General features: G+C 44.0%; 1 protein-coding gene across 6 annotated transcripts in view; it reads left to right on the top strand.

The window, feature by feature from the left end:
* The window catches only part of PSD (pleckstrin and Sec7 domain containing), a 321,618-nt gene that overhangs the window by 206,051 nt on the left and 97,548 nt on the right, over nt 1-18,019 (top strand). For all 6 annotated transcript variants that reach the window (XM_075841603.1, XM_075841605.1, XM_075841606.1 and 3 more), the window contains one exon: nt 1,639-1,682. In XM_075841603.1, the coding sequence (XP_075697718.1) occupies nt 1,639-1,682 (44 nt within the window). The remainder of the gene's footprint in view (nt 1-1,638; nt 1,683-18,019) is intronic.

Below are 18,019 nucleotides of genomic sequence, written 5' to 3' on the forward strand. Positions count from 1 at the left end.
CTGGGAAGCACTGAAACATCCATGTCGGACATCCTCTGACATACACTGCAAATGCAGTGTGAATGGTACCATACCCCTTTAATTAGTAACTCTGTATAGCAGGCTGTCTGTCAGACTGGAGTAGACAAGTGGTGGTAGGCTAGATACACACATTCACACAACACTTGTTTTCAGTGGAGTTTTTCACGGCTATTATATTGGGACAAAAATACTGCGGCTAGATGTAACTTTTAAAGTCTTAAGTAAAATATGACAAGCTTACATACACAACGTTTTGGTTTGTGTCATTTTTGAAGATTGTTTTTGCGGGCAGTCTGAGCGATGACGGTGTGGGCCTGCCTGGGAGTGGACCAGTCCAGTCACCTGACCTGAGTCACCTGACTGGACCAGTCCAGTCCCGGGCCGGCACACATCGACCTCACTCAGACAGTCGCCGCCATACTTTGCTCTGTCCGCCCTCCTCCGGTTCCTAAATGTGAGGAGGCCAGACTGAGTAGTGAATGACACGGTGGCGGCAGTCTGTGTGAGGTCATGCGTGCCGTGCTGGGAGTGGACCAGTCCAGTCATCTGAACTCGCATCACTGACGTGAGGTAAGGTGACTGGACTGGTCCACTCCCGGGCCGGCACAGTCCATTCATCTGACTTGAGTCACCACACCTCACATCACTGACATGAGGTGAGGGGACTCGGGTCAGGTGACTGGACTGGTCCACTCCCGGACCGTCATGCACCAACCTCACTCAGACCGCCGCCTCATTCCCTAGTAGTGAATGACACTACTTGGCTCCATCCGCCCTCCTAAATGTGAATGAGGAGGCCGGACAGAGCCAAGTAGCGAATGACGCGGCGGCGGCTGAGTGAGGTCGAGCCAGACCAAATGATATAGCGGGCCTTATATGGCCCGTGGGACGGACATTCCCCATTTCTGCTTTATACGGTTGCAGTCGTAATGGATCCTTGTAGCCACCTCAGTTGTCAAACTGGATTACAACTATTCACTTGCCTGTGAAGCTTTTGCACTGCACGTACTCCGAATATCTGATTTTATCTAACTTATTTTGATCATGATGAAAAAAATGTCCATGCAATCCAAAATTACAGGAGCATAAAAACAGCATGTATACACGGGATTCCATGTGCCTTCTAGAGGTTCACATTAGAGGTGATATTGTACTTTAATCTACCACAATAACAATGTGTGTTAGAGTGGCCTTACACAATGCAGCCAAGCTGCAGTAGTTGTCACGTGGCAAAATACTGTTTGGCAAAACCCGGATGTGGTTTTACTGTGATGGCCATGAGGTTTTCAGCCGCACGTCCTTTCAGTGTGCTTCACCTGTACAAGCTGTGTGGCCAAAAACTGCATTGCAAAATCGCAGAAAAACCACGGTGGCTCGGCCGCATTAATTGCGATGTGTTAAATTGCTGTAGAGCCAGTCAAATCTAGGTACAATCAAGTGGGGTTCAGATTCTGTACACTTCTAAGTTTTTAAAATGAGAACAACTATATGTACAGACTTGTAAAGCTTTCCGCTGTAGGTTTTGGTATTATTATTAGCTCATTATTGCATCTTGATTAATTTACATGTAGTTACACATTAACTCACTATAAATGTTCTCTTTTTTTTTTTTCTAAGGCTTTGTACAGCTCAATTAAGAATGAGAAGTTACAGTGGACAATGTAAGTAAATGTGAAAGCAGCCATTTGCCATGACTTTTTATGTGCTTTTGTAGAGTGGACATTGATATTTCTCAATTTCTCATCTTCTCTCATCGAGCTGTAAGACTGTTAACTTTCAGTAGTACGTTGTATGTAATAATCTTGGGGTGAGTGTGAATAGGAAAAAAAAAGTTTGTTTACAAGTTTGATGTAATATAACAATATGAAGGTGTATAGAACATACGGTTGCATTTAAAGTTATAGTATAATTAGCTGTGAAACATACTTGAAATTAATTTTCCTTTTAGAGCTAACCATAATTTCAGAAGCTCCAATTTTTTTCACCATTTTATTAAAATTAGCAGAGTTTATTTTGCAATCTAGAAAAAAGAAAAAAAAATCCTCATCATTGTGGGCATATTGTTAAGAGCAGCAGGTCTGTCCCTGCACACTTGTCATCTCCTTGCTATCAAACAGCAGCTTGGGCAGTTGCTAAGTCAACTGTTGCATACCTGATTCATCAGTGCAGGTCAGATAAGTACACTGACGTGAGCCAATGAGGCTCGTTTGGAGAGAGCGACCTGATTGGTCTGCCTCTTCTTAAGAATTAGTGATCTCAGCATTTGGGTGTCGGTGATAGAAAATGGTAAGTGTTTGCTTTCTGCTGTTCTATACTCTGTTTAGATAGTGTGTTAAAGCTTAGTCTTGTATTTTTCGAGCCTTGTCTTGTATTTCATCAGTCCTTGTTTGCTTCAGTGTTTGGTCTTGTTTAGCTGTTTCGTTTTATTCTGTCTTAATTGTTCTCTGCTTGCCTTGTTTCACTGGGTTTTGGATCTGTTCAGCTTTGTGTTCATTGCCTCTGGTTCCTAGTGTTTTCATGGTGTTGTGTTAGCGACAGTATCTGCAGATTAGGGACACCATTAGGGACAGTGAGTATTAGTAGTGTCTGGTGTTAGGGTCAGTGCTTAGGGACAGATCCAGGGATAGATATACGATAAGCTAGAGTTAGGGTCAGCTTGTTACCATCACCCATCATCGGTTTGTTACCATCATTTGCCTTTTATCATTACCCATCATCTGTTTGTTCCCATCGCCTCTCTGATATCATCATTTTGTTACCATCCCTGTCTTCAATCGGTGAGTTGCAGTTTCTTGTATTGCTGTTGCCGTTTTAGTATTGTGATACATGCTCCATATTTTACTTGCCTTTTATTGTCTGGTTCGCTCACAATTAGGCCCTACTGTACGTTTTGAGGATAGCTATGTACCTGGAGACACTGTTAGTCCCCGGAAAAGGGAATTGTTATAGGTGAAGCCTAGTACTGCTGTCTTGTGGCCAGCCAGCATTTTCACACATTTAAATATATGGTCTTTATTCATATGCTATAAATGAATTACGTTGACCTGACTGCAGATATAAATGTAAAAAGATATTCATTTATTTACTAGGAATAAAAATTGTTTCCTGAAAAAAAAAACAATTTTTTCTTTGATCACATCCGAAAATGAATATAATATTTTTGAAATAAGGATATTAGTATGATATCCTAATATAGTGGGTACAATAATATTCACTAAACAGGCCCCCAAAGTGCCAAATATGGCAGCTGAAAAGTAAGCCCTTGATTCTGTGAAGTCACAGTCTATATCACATGATCCCTCTCAGTCAGTCAGCAGTTCTGAACAGAATCATGTAATGCAATCTGTGATTTCTGTATTTGAATATTTGTGAAGTGTGTCACCTGATCCTTTACAGTGCTGCTAACTGACTGAGAGTGATTATGTGATGCACGTTGTGTCTCCACAGCACCAAGTCCTTCCTTTTCTGCCCCCCTGTTTGGCACTTTTGAGTGATGTTTAGTTGATCTAATTAGACTCACTTATATAACCCTATGAGGACATAACACTGATTCTCTAATTTTGCCAAAATATGATTCAAGAAGTTCACAGGAACTCCAGGCTTACATCGAATGGTCTATAGACATCTCTTGCTACTGTCAATGTGAATGCCTGTTTTTGGAATATCACAATGAAAAAAGCATTTGCTGTCAAATAAGAATTTAAATGGACACTAACTTTTTAAACATCTTATGCTAATCTAAAAGTTTACCTGATATATTTCAACTTAAATTTACTTACTGTTAAAAATGTACAGTAATTGTTTTATCCATGAAATTGCTTTGTGAAGTTACTGCCACTTGGTGTCTCCCTTCCCGTAATCTACTGTCCACCCCCTGTTGTCAACCAAAGTCCGTCTCTAGCTACAGAGCAAAGGAGACAAACTGCTTGGAGTGGTGCTGTGTCTCTGCAATAGCACGCCAGTCTTTTCACAGCCTGCCTGTAGGGGTCTTTTAAGAGGGGAGGAGGAGTAGCAGAGAGACACACACACACACACACACACACACACACACACACACACACACACACACACACACACACACGCTGCCCACAGAAGTCCATGGTGGGGGGAGCAGGAGCAGAGTGAGAGACACAGACAAGCTGTCCATAGAAGTCTATGGAGAAGGGGAGCAGGAGTTGAGTGGGAGACAGACACACAGAGGTGCTGCTGGTAAGAGTTATATGTAATCGCAGTGCTGGATTCTCAGCTACAGTGCTCATTACTGTTGTATAATTTCTTCCATTGTTCTGCAGATTCTATACATATATATATATATATATATATATATGTGTGATAGAGACCGGAGAGCAGGATTCTCCTCATCTCTGTGTGCTGTGAATAGAAGACATATCAGTTAGGCTCCACTCACTAGCTCAGAGAAAACTTCAGAGTGGAAAGCTGGAAAAAAAAAAAGAAGAAAAATACAAGTTATAAAATGGGCTGCAATAGTAGTATTCTTTATGTACACACGTGACCGCTTATTCTGAAAAGTTAGGTACTCTTTGAATTCATTACTGAAGTTTTCAACAGATTATTGTTAAAGTCTGTAATTAAAAACAAAAGCAGAATGGGGGTTGTCCCACCATTAAATAGCAAAAATAGCAAATTCATTGTATATCTTATAAAAAATTAACAATGTTCGCCGTTTATATGCTGTTAAGAAAACGATTGGTTGTGTCGGGGTTCCTTTCCCTGTTATTTCACACCGAATAACCACCTCTGTAAATTGGAAACTGAGGGCATGCATGGAAGAAATATACCAGACAGAGTTGTTGGTAAAAATCCTCCCTCAGTGAAGTAGGAAGTACAACTGAACTTTATTGAACAAAGAGTTACAAAAAATCTTCTCTGTAGGAAGGTGGGAAGTGCTTAAGCCCCATTGGCTCTATTCAGTTGTGAGTTCATCTGTACACTCCTCTTGCATTCCAGGGGCGGTGTCTGCCATAGGCGTGTTCCTTATGCAGACTCCATCTTGTTGCATACATTCAAATTCTTTGTGAAATATACTGATATTTAGTTTATGTAAAGTAATGTTTTTGCAAGCAAAATACAGGATAATGATCCCTGACAGTTGAAGAGTAATGACATTTCCTTACATGGATGGCATCATCTTGCATTGAAATTGTATAGCAATGTACACATCCAACTAATGGTAGACACGCATTCTCAGTCACTTTTTCCACAGCCAGGTCTCTGCATAGTAATCCTCTGCTCACTGCAAAGCAGCCAGTAAAAATCGCTTTCTGTCATGCTTGTCAGGGAAGGCACAGAGCCTCTGCAGAAACATGGCAGTAAAACTGAGGCTCCGCTTGTTAGCCTTATAAAGCTTTTCATATAAACCCTGCACATGCCCACTCAGTCTTTATTGGGTTTTTATTTCCACTATATTTTAATTGATTTCTAAGGTAGTGTAATACTGTGGATGTCACACAGCATATACCTTCGCTACTCTGGATCCCATATTACCTTTATGCAGGGAAAGCAAGAAAAGACTATATCGTCAGCTGTAGGAGGGGGAAGGAGACTGATTTTGCTCAGAGCCCCTTTCCCTAGCAGCATAGATTAGCAGCAGCACCAAGGGAGGCACAGGGAAGCAAAAAAAATTAAAGTATTTTTTTTCCAATTCAAAATGTTTTATTTTTAATTAAGAAATTACATCTAACTTCACAACCTTAGTCCAAAGGAATATGAAGTATAACAGTAGTACAAAACGAATGAGAGAAAACAAAGAAATAAACAAAACCGAAAACAGACTGTAAAAGCAACTGACTGCCGAAGAAATAAGGAGTAGCATAGAAGTCATACGTGTCTATGGAATATCAAAACATATAACATGACTGACAGTATGATTATACATTGTCTGGACTAAATCCAATTAAGAGTATACACCCTAAAACACATTACAGAGATACTGGATACATCACATCAAGCAGATACATCAGGAATTTGCGGACAAGGGGTAGGAAGTTGATCTACGGTCAGACCAGAGAGGCAAAGGCAAACTATCGATCATTTCGTGATGATAAAAAATTTTCCATTCGACAATCTAGACGAACCTGGCTAGTAAGTTTCTGAATTACCAGTGGTGACGGGGATTTCCAGGATCTAGCCATCACAATCCTAGCAGCCATTATTATATGTCCCACAATTGTTCTTATGAATTTCGGGAAATCCAGAATGCCAATAAAGCATAGAGCCAGCACCGGGGACGGGAAGATTGTGCAACGAGTAACTTTAGATATTAAGGAAAATGTCACCTTCCAAAAATTATATACCAGCGGGCACTTCCACCAAGCATGAAGAAAATCGCTCCTTTCACCACAGGCACGCCAACATAATGGGGAGTAGAACGGGTTAAACCTTGAAATTTGTGCAGGGGTTTATACCATCTCATCAAAATTTTTAAAGCGGTTTCCCAATGCGTTGAACTATGAGGAGCTTGTTAGAAAATAATTTTTATATGCTAGAAGCACTGCAAATGTATTTAACCCCTTAAAGCATCATGATGTACAGTATATGTACATCATAGATTGCCATAACTACAGGCTTCAGTGATCAACAGCAGTAGCCCAGCTGTGTTTGGCCTCTGTTGTAACGGCCAGGTTTAGAGAAACTAGCTGATAACCCCTTAGATGTCAGGATCAACAGCCACCATGGCAGCATGTAAGGAGCTTGACAGAGGGAAGGGCTCCCACTGTCTGCCCATAGGGGCCCTGAAATTCGGTTTGTCAGATATAAGTATTTGTCAGTGTATCACTGACGGGAATAATGATTTGGAATACAAAATATTCCAAGGTATTATACAAGCATTATACAAGCTATCAATACCATACTTTATGAAAAATCATATTTTGCTACTGAAGCAATAAGTTGTCTTTTCAAATCACAATGGCAGCCATGTGTTACTCTTTGGGATCAAATTGATATAAACTATGTACTCGAAGACTTGTGATGAATATATATGAATATATATATATATATATATATATATATTTTGTGTATCATTTTTATTTTTTGTCTTTTGTTTTTCTTCAGTTTTTTTTTCCAGTTAGGGGAGAGGGGGGGGGGGGGAGTTAAAAAGTTAGTACTGGGTCAAATTATGCCTGTTGTAATATTATTAATGTTTTTATTCTTTTTGTATTGCATTATGTACTGTGTCCTTGTAATAAAAAAATAGGGGAAAAAATACATGCAGGACACATTGCAACAATGTTGCGTTTTTTTGCAGCGAAAATGCAGTAAAAACTGCTCGAAGTCTGCAGGTGCAGATATACTCCATGTTTAACACTAAATACGCAGGTAAAGCCGCTGCGGAAAATGATGAGCAGGAAAAACTTACAATTTAGTGCAGACTTTTGTGATAGATTTACCAGCGTTTTTCTAGCGATACTGCTGCAGATTTTCTATTGCAGAAAATCTGCAGCGTATCCTGTGTGGAAACATACCCTAAGGCCGGGTATCCACGTAGCATAAACACAACAGAATTCTGTGCTGAAATTCTGCAGCATTTACAGCAGCAGCAAAGTGGATGAGATTTAGAAAATTTAGCAGTATGTCAATTTATGCTGCGTTTTTGTTGATTTTCCGTTGCAGGTTTTCCCCATTGAGTTCAATGCGGATGAAAGCTTGCTACAGAGAACCAAGTGTTCTGAATTTTGTGGCATATTCGCAACGATTACGCCACAAAAATCACAACTTTGGAAAAAATTATTCCTACCCAGAACGCCCTCCTTCTTCCTGCAGTCCGGCCTCCTGGAATGAAGTTGCATCCCATGTGACCGCTGCAGCCAATCAGACTGTAGCGGCGGTCACATGGGATGATACGTCATCCCAGGACGCTGGCCTGGATGACGCTAGAGGGCCTGCCTTCTGGGATGACGTTACATCCCATGTGACCACCGCTGCAGCTGTCACATGGGATGCAGCGTCATCTAAGGAGGCCTGACCTCTGACGTCATCCAGGCTGGCGTCATGTGACGGAAATTCTGTCCAAAAAAAACGCCGTATACGCTGCGTGGCTTTTACGCAGCAGGAACCCGGCCTAAGGGAACAAAATAGTCAAGTCACCCACCGCGCGCAAAATACTAAAAGCTCCCTCTTGCAAAAATCGCAGCGAAAAAATGCAATATGACCGCAACGTGTGAATAGATCCTAAAAGGTTCCCCCACACATATTATTCACCGCCAAGTCCTCCCATCAACACAAAAATTATTTATAAAGAAGCCCCCTCCCCCACACATAGCATTTAGAGCCAAGTCCCCCTCCCCTACAAAATCTATTTATAAAAAAAGACCCATCCCCCCACACATAACATTTACAGTTCCGCAAACCTGCACATATCACATAAACTACAGCTGCTCTTATCAGCCCTGACTCCTGAGTTCTGTGAAGAAGTCTTGTCAGCTGCCTCATGCAAGTAGCAACAGGAGGGCTATGTGTAAGATTGCTCCTCCTCTCCAGGCCTTTCTACTACCTCCGTCCTCCTTGTCCGCTAGGTAACTATATGCCTGTGCACTGCAGCATACGGCCGGACCCCTTATTTTTTCCTGGAAACTGGTTGGGGATCGGAGCGGGAGCTGTTTAATGCAATACACTGTGTTCTCCTTTGTAAAGCAGCATGTGTGAACTCTGGGCGCACGTCTGACGTCACATCTGATGTACAATGCAGCTGACTGGAGGTTACACACTCGCCTGTGCACGAGTACACTGTGTATTGTACTGAACCGCTCCGGATCCTGTCCCCCAACACTCCCCTGCACTGATGGAGATTTTTTTTTATCAATTTGTTAGGGTAGGCCGTTAATATAAGCAGTGAGCAAGACTAACCATCTACTGGGGGTTTGGCCATGCCTGCCACTGGGGGATACCCCTTTAACAATTGATTGGAGTGCTCATTCTGTCCACAGTGCAGAGAATTTGTAGCTGCTGTACATATATATATATATATATATAACCTTATGTATGCAGTAAAGGGTAAGTCACACTGAGTTTTTTGGCGCTGATGTTGATGCGGAAATCACATCTGAATCAGCGCCAAGAAACGCCCCAAATCGTTCCCCATTGATTTGAATGGGAGGCAGAGCTTTTTTTTTTTTCCTGGGCCGCTCGAGAAGAAAAAAAGGTGGCATTCTCTTTCTTCGAGTGGTTTCCACCTCTGACCTCCCGTTGAAATCAATGGAAGGCAGGAAAAACCTGTGGCGCATTTATGCAGCAGTTTTTGCATTAGATTCAACGGCTAAAAAAATGCGAAAAGAAATGTGAAAAAAAGGTCAAAGGATGCTGGCAATTCAAAATCTGACTCAATATTCCCGAAGGAGTTTTGAGGCAGATTTTTTCTGACAAACAAAAAAAAAACATGTGAACTCCCCCTAATAGGGGAAGGATATAACAATGTGTAACATAGAATAGTATTGGTCAACAATAGTCATACGAGATAAAGAAAAGATCGTTGCTAACCCTTATATAATTCACATACACATATAGCATATTGTTAGCATAAAAATGTCCCACAAAACACAATTCTTTATCCCAGACATGCAAGTTTGTACTGAATGCTGCCTGGCAGTCTCAAAATTAACCATTGCGGTGAAATTTAGAAATATTACATTTAGTATTTCTTATTATCATTGGCAAATGTAAAGAATACAATATTTGTGCATGTATTGTGATTTAGTCATAGTGGGATCTATTAAGCTGTAATAAAAAAAATAAAAAAAGCAAAACATATATCATGTTAGTGGAATCATTTTGGGTTGGCACAGTTTCAGGGCCTGGGATGCTTACTCAAATTGAGACAGCCATAAATTCTGCAGTATAGAAAATTCTGTAAGGTAGATTGTGGCAATCTGTCTGAAAGCTGAAACTAAACGAAAATGGATCTTGCAATGGTACATTGGTTCAAACATCAAATCAACAGCGGCTTAAAAAAAAAAAAGAAAACTGTGAGTCAAAGCCTGGGCCCAAATGTCACTGAAATGCCAGCTAGAGAACACCAGTTACATATGCGGGGAGTATACTCCCTGCCCCAGGAAAATTGCTATATATTGCTACTATTTTTTTTTCCTATTTTCTTTACAAGGCTGTAAATAGAATGCTAGAAGTAGCTGGGATTACCATTTGACATACAAATTTAACTAAATGTATACAATTTAATTTTTAATTATGTATTATGTGGTATATCTGTGTGCCCATACACTCTGACTGTTTAATCAGTGCTGGCAGTGCCAGACTGTGTAGAAACACACCCTATTGATAAAGGGAATGGTAATACCTAGTTGTCAATTTATTCAAACATTTCTAAGAGGAATAAGGGTCAGTTCACACAGAGTTTTTAGACACGTTTTTTGACGCAGAAACCGCGTCGGAAAACGCTCCAAAAAACGGAAAAAACAGCCTCCCATTGATTTCAATGGGAGGCGGAGGCGTTTTCTTCCCGCGAGCGGAAAAAACGTCTCGCGGGAAAAAGGGACATGCCCTATCTTCGGCCGTTTCTCTGACCTCCCATTGACATCAATGGGAGGCAAAGAGAGTGTATTTCGCTGCGTTTTTTGCCCACGGCGCTCAATGGCCGCTGGAGAAAAACGCTGCGAAAATCTGTGTGCTGGCAGAGCAAAATCTGCCTCAAAATTCCAAACGGAACCCAGACTAACAGAGAAATGACACAATGCAAAAATGCTCCAGCATTGTTATGTCATGGGGAATACACGTATTTAGTAAAACAGACCTGCCAGGAGAGCTGATATATCCTCTTAAAGGTTACTACTTTGTCATCTTGTAGAGTAGTAGTCGGTGCAAAACCACATCCTGAATTAGGTAACCCACTGTTTATTTTCAGCCTCATGCACACGACCGTGTTCAGTCCGTGATATAGATGCATGAACAATTAATGGACCCAGGTAGCTGGTGGGCTGAATTTATGAACAATAAACCAAATTGCCATTGGCAAAAGAATAAGCCATTGTTTCCCAGGTACCTTACATATGTTTGTAAATATAAAACGTAACTTAATTATATTAGATAGCAAACAAACGCACCTAGTGATTAAAAAAGGTCAATGCCGACTATTGGTCCAACTGATTGTGTATATAGTGTAAATTTAACAATGTATTACTCGTAAAGTCTATATGATGTATCAAAACCACACAGTGTATTAAGTGTCAGAGCTGCACAGTGTAAGGGCCTGTTCACATCACTGTTCATTTCCGTTCCAGGGTTCCGTCGGAAGTTTCCGTCGGGTGAACCCCGCAACGGAAAGTGAAAGCACAGCTTCCGTTTCAGTCACCATTGATCTCAATGGTGACGGAAACATCGCTAATGGTTTCCGTTCGTCACCATTCCGGCAGGTTTCCGGTTTTCCGACGGAATCCATAGCGCAGTCGACTCTGCTATTGATTGCGGGGATCACCCGACGGAAACCTCCGACGGAACCCCGGAACGGAAAGCGAACGGTGATGTGAACAGGCCCTAAGGCTATATTCACACGACAGTGAAAAAAAATGTCCATTAAAAACTGATCAACTGTCAGTTTTTCATGGCCGTTTTGCATCAGTGTGTCTCTAAATTTTCATCCATTTCCAGTCCGTCTGTCCGTTTTTAATGGCCGTTTGACATCTGTTTTGCATCAGTTTTTCATGGCCGTTAAAAAAACGGAAGAATTTCATTGGTCAGGCTTTTTTTTGTCCCAACCCCATGAAAACACCCAAAAGAAGGACACATGTTCATCTAGACACTATTTACAGCCTCCCTGTATATGCCACACACCTCCCTGTATATGATGCCACACACCTCCCTGTATATGATGCCACACACCTCCCTGTATATGATGCCACACACCTCCCTGTATATGATGCCACACACCTCCCAGTATATGATGCCACACACCTCCCAGTATATGAAGCCACACACCACCTGCATATGAAGCCACACACCTCCCTGTGTATGAAGCCACACACCTCCCTGTATATGATGCCACACACCTCCCAGTATATGATGCCACACACCTCCCAGTATATGATGCCACACGGCCTCCCCGCATATGATGCCACACAAGCCGACATGAATGCCCTACATATTCACCGATGCAGCCCTGTCTTCTTCAGGTAAGGTCCCTCGTCTTCACGGGATCTGCGGTGATGCGATGACACATACTCACAGATGCAGCACGGTCTTCTTCCAGTCTGATCGCTAGTATCACGGGATCTGCAATCCGTTTATCACTGTCATGTTAATAAGCCTTAGGCCTCTTTCACACGACAGTGAAAAACGGCCATGTGATGGCCGTCCTTTTAACGGCTTTCACATGGCCGTTTTCAGAACAATGATATTCTATGGGTGCATTCACACGGCCGTTTTTTTAACGGCCCGTGAATAATGGCCGTCAAAAAATAGGACATGTCCTATTTTTGGCCGTTTTAACGGCCTGACGGCCCCCATAGAAGTCAATGGATCCGTTTTTAACGGCTGTCAATACATGTAACAACCGTTAAAAACGGATCTGTTACATGGGGATTGGCAAGGGAACTACTAGTTCCCTTGCTGGCTATCGTTGGCATACTCACGTTTGCGGCGCTTCTTCAGGTGTGGTCACTCGTCTGTGGTCACTCGGGTTTGAAGGCCCCTCGATGACGTCATCGCCCCGTCGCGCTGCCTTGCCAGATCCCGTGCAGACGAGTGACCACAAGTGAAGAAGAGGAGAGACGGCGCTGCTCTCGTGAGTATGTTGCATGATCTACAGGCAGGTTGGTGTGGCATCTACAGGGAGGCTGGTGTGGCATCTACAGGGAGGCTGGTGTGGCATCTACAGGGAGGCTGGTGTGGCATCTACAGGGAGGCTGGTGTGGCATCTACAGGCAGGCTGGTGTGGCATCTACAGGCAGGTTGGTGTGGCATCTACAGGGAGGCTGGTGTGGCATCTACAGGGAGGCTGGTGTGGCACTATCTACAGGGAGGCTGGTGTGGCACTATCTACAGGGAGGCTGGTGTGGCACTATCTACAGGGAGGCTGGTGTGGCACGATCTACAGGGAGGCTGGTGTGGCACGATCTACAGGGAGGCTGGTGTGGCACGATCTACAGGGAGGCTGGTGTGGCACGATCTACAGGGAGGCTGGTGTGGCACGATCTACAGGGAGGCTGGTGTGGCACCATCTACATGGAGGTGTGTGGCATATACAGAGATGCGTGTGGCATCATCTACAGGGAGGCGTGTGGCATCATCTACAGGGAGGCGTGTGGCATCATCTACAGGGAGGCGTGTGGCATCATCTACAGGGAGGCTGGTGTGGCATCTACAGGGAAGCTGGTGTGGCATCTACAGGGAGGCGTGTGGCATCATCTACAGGGAGGCGTGTGGCATCATCTACAGGGAGGCGTGTGGCATCATCTACAGGGAGGCGTGTGGCATCATCTACAGGGAGGCGTGTGGCATCATATACAGGGGGGCTGTAAATAGTGTCTAGGTGAACATGTGACCTTCCTTTGGTTGTTTTCAGGGGGTTGGGACAAAAAAAGCCTGACCAATGAAATTCATCAGTTTTTTTAATGGCCATGAAAAACTGATGCAAAATGGATGTCAAACGGCCATTAAAAACGGACAGATGGACTTGAAATGGATGAAAATTTAGAGACACACTGATGCAAAATAGCCATGAAAAACTGACAGTTGATCAGTTTTAAATGGACATTTTTTTTCACTGTCGTGTGAATAAGGCCTTAGGCTATGTTCACCTGACTGTGAAAAAAAAATGGCCATGAAAAACTGATCAACTGTCAGTTTTTCATGGCCATCTTGCATCAGTGTCTCCAAATTTTCTTCCATTTCCAGTCCGTCTGTCTGTTTTTAATGGCCGTTTGACATAAATTTTGCATTCGTTTTTCATGGCCGTTAAAAAAAACCTGATGAGTTTCATTTGTCAGGCTTTTTTTGTCCCAACCCCCTGAAAACACCGAAAGGAAGGCCATTGTCATGATTGTTTCACAGACCCCCTGTAGATGATGGCACACAGACCCCCTGTAGATGATGGCACACAGACCCCCTGTAGATGATGGCACACAGACCCCCTGTAGATGATGGCACACAGACCCCCTGTAGATGATGGCACACAGACCCCCTGTAGATGATGGCACACAGACCCCCTGTAGATGATGGCACACAGACCCCCTGTAGATGATGGCACACAGACCCCCTGTAGATGATGGCACACAGACCCCCTGTAGATGATTGCACACAGATCCCCTGTAGATGATGGCACACAGCCCCCCTGTAGATGATGGCACACAGCCCCCCTGTAGATGATGGCACACAGCCCCCCCCTGTAGATGATGGCACACAGCCCCCCCTGTAGATGATGGCACACAGCCCCCCCTGTAGATGATGGCACACAGCCCCCCCTGTAGATGATGGCACACAGCCCCCCCTGTAGATGATGGCACACAGCCCCCCCTGTAGATGATGGCACACAGCCCCCCCTGTAGATGATGGCACACAGCCCCCCCCTGTAGATGATGGCACACAGCCCCCCCTGTAGATGATGGCACACAGCCCCCCCTGTAGATGATGGCACACAGCCCCCCCTGTAGATGATGGCACACAGCCCCCCCTGTAGATGATGGCACACAGCCCCCCCTGTAGATGATGGCACACAGCCCCCCCTGTAGATGATGGCACACAGCCCCCCCTGTAGATGATGGCACACAGCCCCCCCTGTAGATGATGGCACACAGCCCCCCCTGTAGATGATGGCACACAGCCCCCCCTGTAGATGATGGCACACAGCCCCCCCTGTAGATGATGGCACACAGCCCCCCCTGTAGATGATGGCACACAGCCCCCCCTGTAGATGATGGCACACAGCCCCCCCTGTAGATGATGGCACACAGCCCCCCCTGTAGATGATGGCACACAGCCCCCCCTGTAGATGATGGCACACAGCCCCCCCTGTAGATGATGGCACACAGCCCCCCTGTAGATGATCAAAAATAGATATTGGGATGCACTCCTCAATCAATTGGCGTGGTGCTAGTAAGGTAGGGACGAGAATCCCACAATATTGGAAATATATAACCCCAGCACACACAGAGGTACGCAAAAGATCCAGATGCAAACAAATTCAAGTTTTATTGCAACAAAAGATGGTAAAGTTGAGGTGGAAAGCGACTTGGGAAAGACGTTTCGGCCGAACCTCGGCCTTTGTCACGGTCGCTGTAAGACGATATCACTGGTATGGGTTGTCCGCCGGATATTCCCTGTGTGTCACTCTCTCTCTATGAATAGCTGAGAAGCTGAGGGGAGAGAGAGCAGCGCACCGGGCCCTGCAAATCAGCCTGGAAAAAGTCTGTACGGTGTTGGGTGAATGGGAACTCTTAGTACTGGACTGATGTCACAGACACCGCTTGCAAATCCAACATTAACCACTGGTGGTCCCCCTACTGACATGAGCGCCCAGGAACAAAACAATAAAGGGTCTCGTCTCGTCTAAAGTATCTCATCCTTATACGGCTGCGCCCTTGGATTTCTCCGACCTTTTCTGCTTTTTACTGGACCCCTGTAGATGATGGCACACAGCCCAGCCCCCCCCTGTAGATGATGGCACACAGCCCCCCCCCTGTAGATGATGGCACACAACCCCCCCCTTGTAGATGATGGCACACAGCCCCCACCCCTGTAGATGATGGCACACAGCCCCCCCCCTGTAGATGATGGCACACAGCCCCCCCCCTGTAGATGATGGCACACACACCACTCCGGAGAAAGCACCACAACCCCTCTCCCTGTAGTAATCTTCTGGGACTGTCTCTGTAAATTCAGGACAGTCCCGAAAAATGCGGTCCTAGCATCACCATTATGTATGACGCTAGGTGTCCCTGCCTCCCCACGGGAATACTGTCCCGTACTGAATCATGTTTTCAGTACGGGACAGCATTCCCGCGGGGAGGTAGTGACTCACAGCGTCATACATACCTCTGATGCTAGGAGCCTTGCTCCCTGAACGGTGTTCGGTCCAGAAAATGAGGCCGACATAATTTCCGTATATCACAGACCGAACACAGTCGTGTGCATGAGGCCTTAGTATTTTGATATGCTTTCTCTTCATTGGTATGCACCCTCAAATCTATGGAGATGGTGTCCATATTTTAGATAAATGTTGTGTTTGGCAGACCGCTACAAATCTGGTAAATAAACCAGATTTTTGTTATGTAATCTGGGGTTAGGTACAACATGTTTCTTGTGATTAAATTGTTCTATTTGTTCGTTACCCTGAAGACACCTGTATAGATCTGTAACGATAATTTACAGCTAAAGCCATCCTGCTGAATTGAAGCGTATAAGTTGATTATGAAAAAAGAGCCTTTCTGCTCTGCTGGGAATACTTTGGTTTATTTCTGTGTATATATTGAGATTATTTTGGACCTGCTTTATGGAGTCGAAGTTTATTGTAGGGTTTAAGACACCATAGCTCACCATCTGTTTGAATAGCATACCGCAATGGTAAACAATACAATGTAGCAAAATAATTGAAGAAAGTCTGTTGGCTCTTGTTTTAGACCGTCCACAAGATCAGAGAATGAAATCTACAATGGAATGAATGTGTAGGATTAGTTTTTCCCTGGAGACTCTGAGAACATGGCAAGTAGCATATGTTGTTACTTCTTGCTTGTACTGTTGCTGGTTTTTTTTTTTTTTTCTGGATTGAAAACAACACTAATTTAGTTTTGATTCAATTCATAAATCTATGGCCAGTCTCTCCTGCAGATAAGACCCCCAAAAGTTAGTCATCAGAGGGGGATGTTTTGTTCTTTTGTTACTTTTAGAATTTTAAAAACACAATTATGATGACACACCAGCATTAAAATTACCATACAAAGTCGCCATCCTTATCTTGACTTTGAACACATTAAATACAGTGTCAATAAATTGTAACTTGACTTTTTCAGTGTTTTTTCAATGGCTTTTGTTGTGTGATATCACGCTGTTGCAAGTTAAACTTGGCTGCATCTGTATATATTTCCCCACCACCACAAAAAGACCCCTAGTGTGTGATTTTTCATATAGCATTACTATATTCACCTGTATTTTCTATTCCAACACACGTTGAGCCATTTCATGAGTTAGGCATTATTATTATTATTATTATTATTATTATTATTATTATTATTATTATTATTATGCGAGCTAAAAAGAATAATTATAGAAATGAATTAAAATGCCTGGTCAATGCAGCATTCCTCACAGCAGCAGCATCCCCCAAAATACACAAAAACAGGATTGTCAAAAACGACTATATCAAATACATTTCCAATCCAAGTCCATACCCCCATGTAGTCAGGGCCGCCATCAGGGGGGTATTACTGGTACTCCCGTCAGGGGCCCGGCCACATGAATGAAGTAAAAGGGGCCCGCCGGGCTGCCGTCGCCCCCCCCCCCTCGGACTGTTGCCCCCCCCTCGGACAGTTGCCCCCCCCTCGCGACGCTCACGGGCCCCCCCCTCGCAACGCTCACGGGCCCCCCTCGCAACGCCCGCGGCACCCCCCTAGCGACACCCCCCTAGCGACACTCCCCTAGCAACACTCGCGGCAGCCCCTGCATACCTGTTGTAGCTTCACTGGAGAGGAAGATGCAGCATGTGCTGAAGCTGCGTGTGGAGATCCCGCCCCCCCAGCTCCTCTACACTGCCGACAGGACATGCAGGCTGGTGAGTATGTTCCCCTATCCATTCTGATTCCCATCCCCCTGACCCCATTTGTAGATTGTATAAAGTTGGTCAAAAAGTTTTTTGGTATTTTTTCGTTTTCCTAGCGCTTTTTTGCCGCGATTTTCGTAATCGCGGCAAAAATGGCGCAGTTTTGCCGCGATTATATAAAAATCGCGGCAAAACCGCGTGATTTGTGCCGCAATTACGAAAATTGCATAAAAAAAAGATACAAAACATGAAAAGTGCTGTTAGGCTATATTCTCACAGTGC

This window comes from Rhinoderma darwinii, chromosome 11 (genome assembly GCF_050947455.1).
Source record: "Rhinoderma darwinii isolate aRhiDar2 chromosome 11, aRhiDar2.hap1, whole genome shotgun sequence".
NCBI lineage: Eukaryota > Metazoa > Chordata > Amphibia > Anura > Rhinodermatidae > Rhinoderma > Rhinoderma darwinii.